We start from the raw sequence: 14,611 nt of genomic DNA on the forward strand, positions 1-14,611 counted from the left end.
GGCAGCCCGAGGGGTAAACTGACACTGTGGATGGAGGCAAATGCCACATGACCTGGCCACCACACACTTCCCCCGCTCCCTGTAAGTGCACAATCACTGGTTTTGTCTGGTTGCAGAGAAAGGCGGTGCTCTTCCTTCGATGAGGCCAGTAAGAACGATTCCTAGCACAACACTGTCCTCTTGCCTTGCACCATCCTCACCCTTTTCTGTAAACTTAAGTGGATCCCTTTGCAGCTTACCTTCCCTAACAATAAAGATACTCGTTCCTCCCTTGATGGCAGATCTGTCAAGATCTCAAAGAAACTGCCCTGTTCTTTCCATCCAGAACATCCAAAGTAAAAACTTGAGCTTCATCTGCCTTATTTGCTGAGATTCAGTCACATGAAGTCCTGTGCACATTTGCTTCTCACACAGGACTCCTCACGCAGGGGAAGCTAGTGTGAGAGCTGGGCCACCTGGCTGAGGCCAGCTACGTAGACCAGTCTGAGCTGACCAAGAAATGGCCAGCTAATGTTCAGATTTAGCCAAGCTTTGGAAATTCATGGGTGGAATCTGGGCCATTGCCCTTAAAATTCTGCCAGGAGAGCCTCTCGGATGGGCTAGATAGGGTCACGCTTCCCTGGGCTTGCATCCCGGCTCCTCTTGCTTCCCAGCTGTGTGAACTTGGACAAGCTCCAGCAGACCTCTGAGCCTCAATTTCTTCAATTGCCTAGGTATAGTTGCTTCTCAACTGACAATGGAGTTATGTCCAGTTAAACCCATCCTAAGTTCAAAATATCATTAAGCAAAAAATGCATTGAATACCCCTAACCTGAATACCACAAGCTAGCGTAGTCTACCTTAAATGTGCTCAGAACACTCATATTAGCCCACAGTTGGGAAGAATCATCTAACACAAAGCCCATTTTATGATAAAGTGTTGAATATCTCATGTAATTTATTGAATACTGAGTGGAAAACACAATGGTTTTATGGGTACTTGAAGTACAATTTCTATTGAATGTGTATAGCTTTTGCACCATTGTGAAGTCAAAAAATCGTTAAGCCGAACCATCGTAAGTCAGGGACTGCCTATAAAAATAATAGTACCTACCTTGTTAGATTGCTGTACGATGGCATTGATGCTTTGCCCGGGATCTGCTGTATACATGATAAGTGTTCATTAATTGGTCAGCTGTTCAGAGGTAATAGAGGTGTGGATCTTTTTGGGAGCTGTGTAGTTAGTTATATTAAAGGAGTGAAAATGATGACCACTTGGGTTTGCATGTAGCATTGAAAACATGGATAGTTTCCTGAAGGTGGAATGCCTGGTTGAGCGAGGGCAGCAGACAGGTTTCCATGGCACCAACTATCAGGCAGGAGGTGGGAGGGCTTCCCTGCAGGGGTTTGAATGCCAGCTGCTTCCTCTAACCTTCATGGAGGGGAGACCTAGAGAGGGTATCTTAGACTAGCAGGCTACGTCTGGAGTGGTGGGTTTGGTGGGGTTTGGTGGGCTTGGGTCAGGGATGTGGCCTCAGTTCCACTTGCTGTGGGAGTAGGGGTGGGGGTGTCATCCAGATGCTGGGGAATCTATCAGATCTCTAGCCACCCTGAATCCTGCAGAAGTTGCAGTCTGGGATTTGCTTTGAAGCATGGGGTCTTCCCAGTGGCTGGGTTTGACACTCTCCAGCTGGAGCAGACTTCTTTTATGCTTGAAGTTAAGAGTGAGAGCTCTGAGTCAGCCCTTGGTTCCTGAGAGGGGAGCCAGAGCTGCCTGTTTGCATTGAAACATGTCAGAAGAGTAGACAAGAACCAGTCATTAATATTATTTATTCTTTTTTCCAGAGCACCTCCTACAGACTAGATCCTTAGCCTGGCTCTGATGACACAAACATGACTACTAAAAACAAGAACTCATTTTATTGAGCAGTTGTTACATGTCAGGTCATATCAGCCTATGGGGTATATGAACTTCACACACCACTTTACAGAGGGGGCTCTTCTGAGGCTCACACCTGTGAGTGGGATAGCTGGGATTTGAACCTGGGTGGAGAGACACTCAAAGCATATTGTTCCACAGTGCTGTGCCATGTTCCAGAGCAGGAAGAACTCGTTGGCCTTGAATGGAATTACCAGAGTGCACAGACACATCTAATGCAGTGAGGCTCTTGCTCTATCAGGGAGGGGATGCAGAGTTCTGCAGGAGTGCAGAGCTTCAAAGTCAGCTGTCTTGAGCACGAGGCATTCAGGAAGGGTATAGTCAGGGTCCTGGGCTACAGTCTAGAGCAGAGACAGATCCCAGAGGAAAAGGCGGCAAGGCTGCAACTGGTGGCACACACTCGGAGCCCCAGATACTTGGGAGGTTGAGGTATGAGGATCTCTTGAGCCCAGAAGTTCAAGTCCAGCCTGGGCAGCATAAGGAAGACCCCCATGTCTAAAAGTAAAGTAAGAAAGAAAGAAAAGGTGATGTGTGTTCTTCAGCCTCTGGAGCTGCCCTGGACTCAGTACTTTTGCAGGGCACTTGACGAACTCTTCTCTCCTCCCAATCCTGAGTCCTGATTGAATTCATCTGCTTGCGTGGTTTGCTTCTGCTTAAATGCCGGTGAGTCTGAAGTCTGTGTTCAACCTCAGCCCTTCCGAATTCAACATGTGCTCTTTGTGGTTCATTCAACAGATATGTACTGAGTACCCACTATGAGCCTTGCATTGTTCCAGTGGCTGGAAAGATAATAGCGGACAAAGCAAACATTTTCCCCATTGTGGTGCTGCATCTTGGTGGAAGAGAAAGTGTTAAACTAGAAATAAGCAAACACTGAGGCTATTAGATGATAAATAATTAGGGCTATTTAGAAAAATTAAGCAGACAAGGGTGTGGAAAGGGTGTGTGTGTGTGTGTGAGTGAGTGTGAAGGGGTTTGTGGTTTTAGAGAAGGTGGCCTGGGAAGGCCTTGTTGATAAGGTGACATTTCAGTGAAGACAGAAGGAAGCGAGGGCATAAGACAAGTGTCTGGGGAACAGCATTCCAGGTCGTGGGAACAGCAGGTGTGAAGGTTGTGAGGCCTGACACATCTGCAGACCATTGTGGGGCAGAGCATGCAAAGTGGAGGAGTAGGAGGTGAAGAGCGTGTATAGCAGATCACATGTGCCTTGGAGGCCATGAACAGGACTTGGGAGACACAAGAATCATCATTTGAGATTAGAGGAGTGCTGTGAACTGACTCGCATTTTGTTTTAAATTTTTTTTTTTTTTTTGAGATGGAGTTTTGCTCTTGTTGCCCGGGCTGGAGTGCAGTGGCATGATCTTGGCTCACTACAACCTCTGCCTCCCAGATTCAAGCAATTCTCCCACCTCAGCCTCCTGAGTAGCTGGGATTACAGGCATGCGCCACCACGCCCGGCCAATTTTTTATTTTTAGTAGAGACAGGGTTGCTCCATGTTGGTCAGGTTGGTCTCGAACTCCTGACCTCAGATGGTCCGCCCACCTCAGCCTCCCAAAGTGCTGGGATTACAGGCGTGAGCCACCGTGCCTGGCCTTGTTTTAATTGTAAATTGTGGTAAAATACACATAACATAAAAGTTACCATCTGAAGTATTTTTTAAAATGTAGAGTGCAGTGGTGTTAAATGCATTTATGTTGTGCGACCAGTCTCCAGAACTTTTTACCATCTTGCACAACTAAAACCGCATACCCATTTGGTATGGTTTGGCTGTGTCTCTACCCAGATCTCATCTTGAATTGTAGCTCCCACAATTCCCACGTGTCATGGGAGGGAGCCAGTGTAATTGATTGAATTATGAGGGAGGGTCCTTCCTGTGCTGTTCTCATAATAGTGAATGAGTCTCGTGAGATCTGATAGTTTTAAAAACGGGAGTTTCCCTACACAAACTCTGTTTTTGCCTGCTGCCATCCATGTAAGATGTGATTTGTTCCTCCTCGCCTTCTACCATGACTGTGAGGCCTTTCTAGCCATGTGGAACTGTGAGTCCAATTAAATCTCTTTCTTTTGTAAATTGCCCAGTCTTTGCGTCTTTATCAGCAGCATGAAAACAAACAAATACAGTAAATTGGTACCGGTAGAGTGGGGCATTGCCGAAAACATACCTGAAAATGTGGAAGCGACTTTGCAACTGGGTAACAGGCAGAGGTTGGAGCACTTTGAAGGGCTCAGAAGAAGACAGGAAAATGTGGGAAAGTTTGGAGCTTCCTAGAGACTTGTTGAATGGCTTTGATAAGAATGCTGATAGTGATAATGAACAATAATGTCCAGACTGAGGTGGTCTCAGATGGAAATGAGGAATTGTTGGGAACTAGAGCAAAGGTGACTCTTGTTATGCTTTAGCAAAGAGATTGGCAGCATTTTGCCCCTGCCCTAGAGATTTGTGGAACTTTGAACTTGAGAGAGATGATTTAGGGTAGCTGATGGAATAATTTCTAAGCAGTAAAGCATTAAAGATGTAAGTTGGGTGCTGTTAAAGGCATTCGTTTCAAAAGGGAAACAGGACTTAAAAGTTTGGAAAATTTGCAGCCTGACAATGCAATAGAAAAGAAAATTCCATTTTCTGAGGAGAAATTCAAGCTGGCTGCAGAAATTTGCATAAGTAATGAGGAGCTGAATGTTAATCACCAAGACAATGGGCAGTATGTCTCCAGGGCATGTCAGAGAGCCTCTCCCATCACAGATCCGGAGCAGCCTCTCCCATCACAGATCCGGAGGCCTAGGAGGAAAAAGTAGTTTCATGGGGCAGGCCCAGGGTCCCTGTGTTGTGTGCAGCCTAGGGACATGGTGCTCTGTGTTCCAGCTGCTCCAGCCATGGCTGAAAGGGGCCAACATAGAGCACAGACCATGGCTTCAGAGGCTGGAAGCCCCAAGCCTTGGCAGCTTCCATATGGTGCTGAGCCTGCAGGTGTGCAGAAGTCAAGAATTGAGGTTTGGTAACCTCCGCTTAGATTTCAGAGCATGTATGGAATGCCTGGATGCCCAGGTAGAAGTTTGCTGCAGGGGCGGGGCCCTCATGAAGAACCTCTGCTAGGGCAGTGTGGAAGGGAAATGTGGTGTGGCCCTCATGAAGAACCTCTGCTAGGGCAGTATGGGAGCCCCCATACAGAGTCCCTACTGGGGCACTGCCTGGGGGAGCTGTGAGAAGAGGGTCACTGTCCTCCAGACCCCCAAATGGTAGATCCACTGACAGTTTGCACCGGGTGCCTGGAAAAGCCTCAGACACTCGATGCCAGTCTGTGAAAGCAGCTGGGAGGGAGGCTGTACCCTGCAAAGCCACAGGGCTGGATCTTCCCCAAGACCATGGGAACCCACGTCTTGGATCAGTGTGATCTGGATGTGAGACATGACTGCCCTGCTTTTCGGACTTGCATGGGACCTGTAGCCCCTTTGTTTTGGTCAATTTCTCCCAGTTGGAATGGCTATATTTACCCATTACTGGTACCCCCATTGTATTTATGAAGTAACTAGATTGCTTTTGATTTTACAGGTTCATAGGCAGAGGGACTTGCCTTGTCTCAGACGAGACTTTGGACTGTGGACTTTTGAGTTAATTCTGAAATGAGTTTCAAGACTTTGGGGGACTGTTGGGAAGGCATGATCAGTTTTGAAATGTGAGGACATGAGATTTGGGAGGGGCCGGGGGCAGAATGATATGGTTTGGCTGTGTTCCCACCCAAATCTCATTTTGAATTGTGACTCCCACAATTCCTGTGTGTCATGGGAGGGACCCAGTGGGAGGTGATTGAGTTATGGGGGCAGGTCTTTCCTGCACTGTTCTTATGATAGTGAATGAGTCTCATAAGATCTGATGGTTTTAAAATCAGAAGTTTTCTTGCACAAGCTCTTTTTTTTTTGCCTGCTGCCATCTATGTAAGACATACTTGCTCCTCTTTGCCTTCTGTCATGATTGTGAGGCCTCCCCAGCCATGTGGAACTGTGAGTCCAATTAAACCTCTTTCTTTCATAAATTGCCCAGTCTCAGGTGTGTCTTTATCAGCAGCATGAAAATAGACTAATACACCATTAAACAACAGATCTTCCTTCTGCAGTCTCCCCGGTCCCTGGAAACCACCATTCTACTTTCTGTTTCAATGAATCTGACTACTCTAGCTACCTCACATAAGTGGAATCATACAGCATTTGTCTTTTTGTGACAGGCATCTTTCACTTGGTATCATGTCCTCAATGCTCATCCATTGAGTAGCATGTGTTAGAATTTCTTTTCTTTTTAAGGCTGAGTAATATCTCATTGCATGTATATACAACATTGATGGACATTTGGGCTGTTCCACCTTTGGCTGTGGTGAGTAATGCTTCTATTAACATAAAGATATGTATGTCTCTTTGAGGTCTGCTTTCAGTTCTTTTGATACACAGAAGTGGAATTGTGGGATCATATGGTGCTCCTCTGTTTAATTTTTTGAGGAATCTGCATGCTGTCTTCTTCTGCAGGTGCATCACCGTTTTACATTTCTACCACTGGCATACAGGGTTTCACTCTCTCCACATCCTCACCCACACTTGTTATTTTCTGTTTGTTTTTTTGTTTGTTTGTTTTAATAGTAGCCATCCTAGTGGGTGTGAGGAGACTTCTCATTGTGGTTGTGATTTACATTTCCCTGCTGAATAGTGATGTTCATCATCTTCTTATGTGCTTGTTGGCCATTTGTGTGTTTTCTTTGGAACAATGTCTATTCAATTCTTGGCTCATTTTAAAAATCAGATTGGTTGTTTTTTGTCATTGAGTTGTAGGGGTTCTTTATATCTGGATATTAGCCCCTTATCAGAGATGTGATTTGCACGTTTTCTCCTATTCCATGGGATGCCTGAAGTGACTTTTTTTTAACAGATCCCTCTGGCTGCTGGGTTGGGAATAGACTGTAAGTGGGCAAGGATGGAAGGTCTAGTCAGTAGCCCATGAGCATGGTTATCTTGCATTTCCGAACTAGAACATTTTGAATCATTATTGATGCCCCCAGTTGTCATCTCCAGCCCCCACCAGGGCAGGTATCTCAAGGTAGGATGCTGAGGTTGGGAGGAGACAGGTGGGGAGAGGTCAGCAGCTTGGATCAGAGGGTGGAGCCGGTAGGGTGGGCAGGACCTAATCAGAGGGTCTCTTGTGCCTGTCTCTGTATTGCCGCCATCTCTCTTCTGGCCCACTGTGGCATCCATTCCCAACTTGTTAGCTTGGCCTGCGAGGCATTTGCTGTTGTGGTCCTGCCCACCCTACCGGCTCTGCAATCTGATCCAAGCTCCTGGCTTCCCCCAACCTGTCTCCTCCTGGCCTCAGCTTCCTACCCTCAGACACTCGCCCCGGCACCTTGTGCCAGGCAGAGCTGAACACTCCCTTGCTCCTCTCACAGACCCTGTCGCTGCGGCCCTTACTCCCATACACCCTTGTCTCCCATCTCCACAGCTGCCTCTTCTGCCACGTGGGGAACTTTCCCAGGGGGTGAAAGAGACTTGTCTTCTGCACAGGGTCCTTTATGCAGAGTGAGGCTCGGACTGTGTTTGATTCAGTGAATGAAAAGACTGACAAGAAAGAAGCAAAAGGTACCAGACCACAGACAAAGACTGAGGAGACAGAGGAGGAGGTGAGGGAGAGGACAAAACTGGCGTGGGAGAGATGTTGGGCCTGCAGCTGTCCCACGGCTTCGCAATGTAAGGCTTCACCCCCTCTTTGTGCCCTTCTGGGCTGGTGGCGCCTGGCCCTTCTGTCCAGCACAGACCCTTTTCCTGGCTCCCTGATACCGTATTCACAGTTCCTGGATAAGATTCAGCTGTGTCGCCTTTATTTCTTGTTCTTTTTCTTCCCGCACTTTACATAATAAAGGTTTTCTTTTCTTTTTTCCTTTGGAATCAGAAAACTGAAGAGACTATCTTTATTAAATAACTTAATAAAGAATTCAAAGGAAGTGGCTTTGGGGGCCAGAGGGGAGAGGAAGGGAAGGGTACTGTCATGCCGGGGAGGTTCTGTGTGCAGAGTTGCACCCTTGGAAATGGACTTTTGAGTTCAGGGCCTGGGAGACTCGTGAAAAAAAACAAAGGAGTCCATGAGAAGCCCCAGAGCTTCTGGGAAAGAGGTCCTTGTTTATGCCTGTTGGAACTGATTTGGTCAAGTGTTTGTTTAAAGGAGATGCCACTTGGTAAGCGACGCCTGGCTTACTTGTGTTGCGTTCAAGAATGCTTTGATTGGCCGGAGATGCTGACACTGTTTACTCAGAACTGGCTCGAGTGTGAGTGCCTGGAACCTAGAGGCCCAACGCCACCACCCAGCAGATTCCTAAGTGTCTAATATTGAAGTGAGGGCTGCAGTGGTTTAACTCTGCCGGGCAGCGCCAAACCCACAACGGGGCAGTTAGCTACCTCTAGCCTTGGCTAGCATTTGTCTTTCTCTTGACTAATAACTGTTGCTTTTTTATATTGTGAGTTTGACAGAAAGTAGATTAAAAGTGCACACAGGCCAGCTGTGGTGGCTCACGCCTGTAATCCCAACATTTTGGGAGGCCAGGGTGGGTGCATCACGAGGTCGGGAGATCGAGACCATCCTGGCCAACATGGTGAAACCCCATCTCTACTAAAAAAAATTTAAAAATTTAGCTGGGCGTGGTGGTGCGTGCCTGTAATCCCAGCTACCCGGCAGGCTGAGGCAGAAGAATCGCTTGAACGTGGGAGGTGGAGATTGCAGTGAGCCAAGATGGCGCCACTGCACTCCAGCCTGGCGACAGAGTGAGACTCTGTCTCAAAAACAAAAAAGAGAAAACACCACACACAAGTTACGGTGGAACATTCCTCTCTTGGGAGGTGGTGACCACTAAACATTTACCTTCACATTTGCCACATGCTGTATGTGGTTTTAGGCTGGATCGTCCCTATCCCTGAAGTGATGGGTTGTGGCCCCATCTTCCAAATGAGAAAACGGAGGCACAGTGCTTAATATTAATGGTAGAGTCAGGAGGTTCAGGGGACTCGATTTCAATTAGACCCAGCAGTGAGCTCCTCTTTCCCATTTTAGATTGTCAGGATTTTGTCATAATCTTTTTTTTTTTTTTTTTTTTGGTTTAAATCCTCTGTGTCTGGTATATGGTAGGTGTTGGTAAAATGTGAGGTGTGTAAATGAAGTGTTAAACTGGATTAAAGTGAACTCTGGGCTGTGGTGCCTATGGCTCTTGTAAGTTATGAGGCTGGACTAGGTCTGAAGGTGATGGGTGAGAGTTGGACTGGAGCTGTCTGGCTGCACACGGCACATCCTTTATGGTGAGTGCATCCATGGATTCTGGTCAGGTCATGCTGGTCTCACGTGGTGTTCGGTGTCACTGCTGTGTTGTTGCCCTTGGAGAGAGAACGCTAGGGATACAACTTTGACAAACTTGTCCCAGATTAAAAATCTGATATTCTTCTAGCACCTGGCCAGCAGGTAATAACTCGATGGGAAAAGAAATAGGAGATCTCATTTTTAAGAGTGTCACTGCATTATAGTTATATTGCAGTGGTGGGGGGAACAGGAATACTAGTTTCCTGTAGTTACTTTGCAAAAAGAGATGCTCAAGTCACCTCCCTTGGTGTGTTTCAGGCAGCACAATAAGATTCGCAGCGTGGAGGGGAGCCAGCTAAAGGCCTACCTTTCCTTGGAAGTGTTGGATCTGAGTTCGAACAACATCACGGAAGTGCGGAACACCTGCTTTCCACATGGACCGCCTATAAAGGAGCTGTAAGTGCCTTTGTTCAGCTACCTGTGGCTGGCCCTCTGTGTCCAGCCAGCTAACACCTTTACCGGCACCCAGTTCTGGACACAGGAGGGATGCTTCCTTCCCTTCTCAGCCATGGCTGGGCCAACTCAGTGGGGATGGTGCGGACCTTCCCTGAGCAGGGCAGGGGCGGGGCCGGTGCATAGAGCACATCCAGATCTGCAGCATTATCCTGACATTACAGACAGACAAGGGACAGAGGCAGGAAGAGGTTACTTAGCCTGTCCAGGGGACTCAACACTCCAAGATGAGAGTCTAGGACTCAGGTACAAGTCGATCTTGACCACAGAGCCTGCTTTCTTTCCCATTTCCTTGGCTGCCTCTCAGAAATGCTTCCAGAGGAGATTCAGGGAGGATGGTTAGAGGATTCACATTGGAAGCCTGTTTGACAAGGCTTAGCTTATCAGTGCTTATCTTTCTAGTGTCATGCACTGTAAAACAAGTCTTGGGGTTTATTTGGGGGAGGGAAGTTACTCTATTCTGTGGGTTTTCAGCACCTTTTAGGTTTATCTGTTTCTCTTTTACACATTTTAATGTCCCATCTCACACACAATGGATGGTAGACAGGAAGGAAAAAGGAAAAAAAGTTAAAACCTACTTAATCAACTACTTGTTGGTAGGAAAAGTGTTACTCTGGGAAAGAAACTGCAACCCCAGGCTAAAGAGATGTTTTCTAATTCCAGGTGAGTTTTTATTCCCTGTATCATTACTGTTCCAGAATTAACTTTGGAAATCATTTGCAAGGCTAGTTTAGGGGTCATTGTGACCCATCTTTTCAGGGAGGGTGAGGTTTGGCACATGGATTTTCCAAGTAAAGACTGCAAGGAGAGGAGTGATTTCTTTCTTAGCCTGCATCAGGGCGCCAGAGTTGGGAACAGGAGGCGTTGGCTTTTGTGAAGCCTCCAGTGTGGGCCCTCAAAAGATGTCCATGTGACATCACTTTGCTTGGGACAAAGAAACCATAACTGCTACACTTAGTTGCCTTGACCTCTCCCTGCACGAAAGCGGGAGGGACTTTCTATTTTGGCAGCTATTGGGTCATATATCTTCATCACACAGGCTGTTCTTTAATCTGGGGTGTTGAGAACAAACAGTTCAGGCCTATTTGCAAAGAATCCTTCTGTGCCCTATGCTAGGCCACTGCCTGCTGGAGAGACAAAAAGTGCCTTGCTCCCTTCCACCCTCTGTGGTAGAAAACCCTCTCTGGTCTTTCTCCTTTTCACTTAGGCCAGAAAAAGCAGCATTTGTTTGGGGAAGGCAGAGGAGAGGTGTTGGAGACCACTTCTCACAGGAATGCCATATTGTTCCTCCTTGTACTTTCTTTTCTTTTCTATTGCTTGATATAATTTGCATACAGCAAGATGCACAGATCTGAGCTGCAGACTTCTGTGCCTTTTGAGAAGCAGTGTCTGCCTTTCTGTATTGTCACAGGAGGTGCCCTGACTTAATCACACTGTAAGTGTAGGTACCATGATGTATTGCTTGTTTTCTGAAGGGATTCTGCACAGGTTTCTGTGCTAGAGTGTTTGTTTGAGGCATTTAAAATTACAGAAATGAATTAGTTTGTGTTTATAGTGTTATGTAATTTGTATAGCAAGACCCATTTCAAAATTAAAGGCTATTTCCCTAAATTATTAAATCGACACTGACCTTGCCTTTCGATCAATTTTCTGCTTTCTAGGACTTTTCACATCAACCTTGGGCACTGGGTAGTGAGAAGAGTCCTGCAGGTGGCTCCTGACGCAGGGCTGGTGTGTCAGTGGACGTGGAGGTGTTTGAATTTCACTCCCACCCTCTTGGGGTGGCCCAGCAGCTTCAAGGACAGTGTGTTTTCAGCTAAACCGGCCTTGCCCTCAGGGCTTAGGTGCACAGTCCTAACACCTGCATCGCTTTAGCTCCCCATCCAGAGCCTGTGGCTGATAAACCTCTCATTGGAAACCTGTCCCGCTGGTGTCTTAACTAATCTTCCCAACTCAGACCCAGAGAGGTCTGGTGTCTGTAATGAAATGAGGAAGGCCTTTGACCAACCACCGCATTTTCTTTCCTGAATCATTCCAGCAACCTGGCGGGCAATCGGATTGGCACCCTGGAGTTGGGGGCATTTGATGGTCTGTCACGGTCGCTGCTAACTCTTCGCCTGAGCAAAAACAGGATCACCCAGCTTCCTGTAAGAGCGTTCAAGCTACCCAGGCTGACACAACTGTGAGTATAGAAAACTACACTTTAATTAAGGCTAGCCAAACTTTATGGAGGCCAAATTTCCCCAAGGACCTTGTACCTAACACCACCCTTTCCTTGCTCCCTTTGGTAAAGCTCTCTGTAAATTACCATTAATGGCAGCACCTCATAAAAGCAAATTCAGAGCTGGGTCTGGTGCTGTGGCTGCCTCAGCTTGCTGAGAAAGAGATCCACTGGGTTTGCTTGTCTTCCCTCGTGTTTTCCAAAATGGAATCAGGAATCCTGCTGCCTAGCTGATGCTGGCTAATGCTGAGGCTGCATGGGTTTGGGTTCTTATTTATCTTAGATGTTTTTCTGTATTTTTTAAAGATACCCATAAAATCTGTACCTTGGACATGGTGGTGTCCTACACTTCTCGAACAGTTTGAGAGGAAGTTAATGTAGCCAGAGTTAGTAAGCAAAAGACAGGCCTTTGTTTTCATCTGTTAAATCTAACAAGGTAGTTGATTTATTATTTATTTATTTCTTTATTTTGATACAGAGTCTCATTCTGTCCCCCAGGCTGGAGTGCAGTGGCGTGATCTCAGCTCACTGCAAGCTCTGCCTCCCGGGTTCAGGTCGTTCTCCTGCCTCAGCCTCCCGAGTAGCCGGGACTACAGGCGCCAGGCACGTCGCCCGGCTAATTTTTTTGTATTTTTAGTAGAGATGGGGTTTCACCGTGTTAGCCAGGATGGTCTTGATCTCCTGACCTCGTGATCCACCCGCCTTGGCCTCCCAAAGTGCTGGGATGACAGGTGTGAGCCACCATACCCAGCTGATTTATTTTTTTTTTGAACAATTTGTTTAGTTTACTGATGGAAGGCTGAGTACCCTTCTAGAAGGCAGAGTTTTAGATTCAAGAAAAGCTCTGTTAACCAGAGCCTGACGAAGGACTTTTTCCCTTTTTTTTTCTCTGTACCCTCTGTTTAGCAGAAGAGTGTGTTTCAGGAAAATAAGACAGTTTTGGAAATTTTGTTTCAACAAAACAAAGTAATTGTCGAGGGCCAGGTTGGCAGCAAGATGGGGTGTGCCTGGCTCTCAACCTGCCTGGGTTTTACCTCCCCTGGGTGGGGAGTCCTAGACTTTGCCCTTTTCAGTCTGTGGAGAAGGTCTCAGTGATTCCTGAGAAGGTTTGTGTGGAGCAGCATCATGAGCCACTGCAGAAATATTTGGGGAAAACCAAGGGCTTTCTGGCTGCTCTGTCTCCCCTTCCCGCAGGGCTGCTAATGGCCCACCCAGATTCCTGACATCTTTTGGTGAACTGAGGCTTTGTCATACTGGGGCTAGAAGCCAAGTGTATATGACTTGTGGGGTGTCTCTCCCCCATCTCCCCCCGCCCCCATGTGCAGTCACTTCTCTCTATAGTGGAGATGCTATGAAATGCCTCCAGTGGAAAGTGGTGTTGCCATTTGATACCTAGTGGTTTGGTTTTTCCTGGGTTGAGGCATGTGGTGTGGATTTCTGTTGCTGAGCTCAGAGATACCTCACGTAAGACATTCACCCCTTGAGTCATACCCACGTCCTCACTGCAGAGTCACAAATGGCACTGGTGCTACTGGGGGAGGAGACGTGAGCACACATGCGCTCGCTTCCGTGCAGCTATGGGCCCAGCCTCGGAGCTGACTGTGGAGAGCGGGGCCTCACTCACCCCTCTTTCCTTCACTAGCTGTGGTCAAGTGGTGGCGTCAGTGCCTGCGTGGCAGCCGAGACACACGGTGGGCTCCCCTACACGTCCTGGCTTTCCAGGGATCCCTGCGCTGGGATTTCTCCTCTGGCTTGGAAACTTAGCCAGGACTGCCTGGGAATGGTTGTGGGTGGCATATGCACATAGGACACTCTGACCCTGCTGGCTTCATCTCTTTAGGGACCTCAATCGGAATCGGATTCGGCTGATAGAGGGCCTCACCTTCCAGGGGCTCAACAGCTTGGAGGTGCTGAAGCTTCAGCGAAACAACATCAGCAAACTGACGGACGGGGCCTTCTGGGGACTGTCCAAGATGCATGTGCTGTAAGCGTGGACCGGGGTCCTGGCATTGCTAAGGATTGCTGTGTGGTGTGGGGTGTGGGGTGTGGGGTGTGGTGTGTGTGTGTATGTGCACATGCGCGCCCACACCAGCATTACTGTGTGTTGTGGTCTATGTGTGTGTGTGTGTGCACGTGCATGCCCACACCAGCGTTCAGCTGTGCACTGGGCGTGGAGTGGGGCACCAGTGCCCAGTCCCTTTCTCCTGAAGGATTCTTCAAGATTTCAGCCGGACCCAGCCCCCTTCCCTTTGCATCTTCACCTGGGCCCAACTCAGTGTCTTGGGACAGGGCCAAATCTGAGGGTATTTTCCTAGCAGATCAGAAAATCCACTGAAATCCACTTGGGGGAAGTTTCAGCGGATTGACTCAGATTAGTTGGTTGATGGAGGTGGAGTTATGGGCCATTCTGCCAGGCCTGTTCCCCTCAGCCTGCATCCACTGCCCCCGCCCCTGCTTCCTCGGTGAATGTGGGACTGCGGAACAGACCCCTCCTCACATCCTCTCTACTCCCACACCACAGGAAGTTCCTTCTCTCCCCTTCTGGGTTTGACAGTCTTTCTTGAGGTGCAGGTGGGCCAAAAATGTAGCGCTCATCCTAGGAGATTTATTTCTGTCTTGTGAGCTAATCAAGACACTGGGTGC

General features: G+C 47.7%; 1 protein-coding gene across 1 annotated transcript in view; it reads left to right on the top strand.

Moving 5' to 3' along the window:
• Positions 1-14,611, top strand: part of LRIG1 (leucine rich repeats and immunoglobulin like domains 1) — a 126,841-nt gene that overhangs the window by 74,086 nt on the left and 38,144 nt on the right. Inside the window, exons 4-6 of the mRNA XM_025375300.1 lie at positions 9,553-9,690; positions 11,786-11,929; positions 13,809-13,952. Of these exons, the coding sequence (XP_025231085.1) occupies positions 9,553-9,690; positions 11,786-11,929; positions 13,809-13,952 (426 nt within the window). The remainder of the gene's footprint in view (positions 1-9,552; positions 9,691-11,785; positions 11,930-13,808; positions 13,953-14,611) is intronic.

This window comes from Theropithecus gelada, chromosome 2 (genome assembly GCF_003255815.1).
Source record: "Theropithecus gelada isolate Dixy chromosome 2, Tgel_1.0, whole genome shotgun sequence".
NCBI classification, from domain to species: Eukaryota; Metazoa; Chordata; class Mammalia; order Primates; family Cercopithecidae; genus Theropithecus; species Theropithecus gelada.